The sequence below is a fragment of the Condylura cristata genome, unplaced genomic scaffold, assembly GCF_000260355.1.
Source record: "Condylura cristata isolate star-nosed mole 26May11 unplaced genomic scaffold, ConCri1.0 scaffold00011, whole genome shotgun sequence".
NCBI classification, from domain to species: domain Eukaryota; kingdom Metazoa; phylum Chordata; class Mammalia; order Eulipotyphla; family Talpidae; genus Condylura; species Condylura cristata.
The window spans coordinates 18,614,777-18,615,522 of NW_004567112.1; the positions used below are offsets into that span (position 1 = coordinate 18,614,777).

A 746-nucleotide genomic window follows, 5' to 3' on the forward strand; every position below is an offset into this window, starting at 1 on the left:
GCGCGGTGGGGCTTGCGGACGTGGGCGTTTTAAAGGGTGTCAAGCCCCGGGCTCTTTGCACTGCACCGCCCTGCAGCTCGGGCCACGAGGCGGAATTTGAGGGCTGGGGAAGAATTCAGATTCGCCCGGCCCTCCTATTTCTCAGATGAAGAAATTCTGTCGTGCTGGAAGTCACATCCCTCTGGTAGGAGCGGTGGATCTGTGTCAGGGAGGCACGGAGGGATGGTTTCCGAAGCAGGACTAAGGACCTGTTAGGCAAGAGATAGGAGTTTGGTTATGGTGGAAGTTTGCAGTTAACTCAGGACACCTGCGTTCCTCCTGCAGGGACTGATGTCCACCAGGCATCGGTTTCTCGAAGTACTTAACCGTGACGATGTCGTCAGTCGAGTAAAGGAATATTGAGGTGGCAAGGAGGAGCTGAGGAAAACGCTTGGAGTCTAGAGAGGCTAGAATTAAATGGGGGGGGGTACTTTATATGCAGTTTCACCCTTTATTACCTGTCTCCTTTTGCCATAAGGAGGGAAAATATTTTTGGTATACACACGTGATTCTGTAATATTTGTAACTTGTCTTTCCACCTATTTTGCAATCATTCTTTTGTATGTGGGTATCTTGTGTAGAAACACTTTTTCTGTTCACAGCAGTGCTGTGGTATGTGGCAAGCCAGTGACAGCACTAGTATTTAGGGCCTGAACATAGTTTAGCTGATTGTTTGCATAACTATCTTAAAGGGGGAGAGAATACCG

General features: G+C 48.8%; 1 protein-coding gene across 1 annotated transcript in view; it reads left to right on the plus strand.

The window, feature by feature from the left end:
- The window catches only part of CPN1 (carboxypeptidase N, polypeptide 1), a 33,825-nt gene extending 33,423 nt beyond the window's left edge, over positions 1 to 402 (plus strand). The window contains exon 11 of the mRNA XM_004681015.1: positions 325 to 402. Within this exon, the coding sequence (XP_004681072.1) occupies positions 325 to 402 (78 nt within the window). The remainder of the gene's footprint in view (positions 1 to 324) is intronic.
- The last annotated feature ends 344 nt before the right edge of the window (positions 403 to 746 follow it).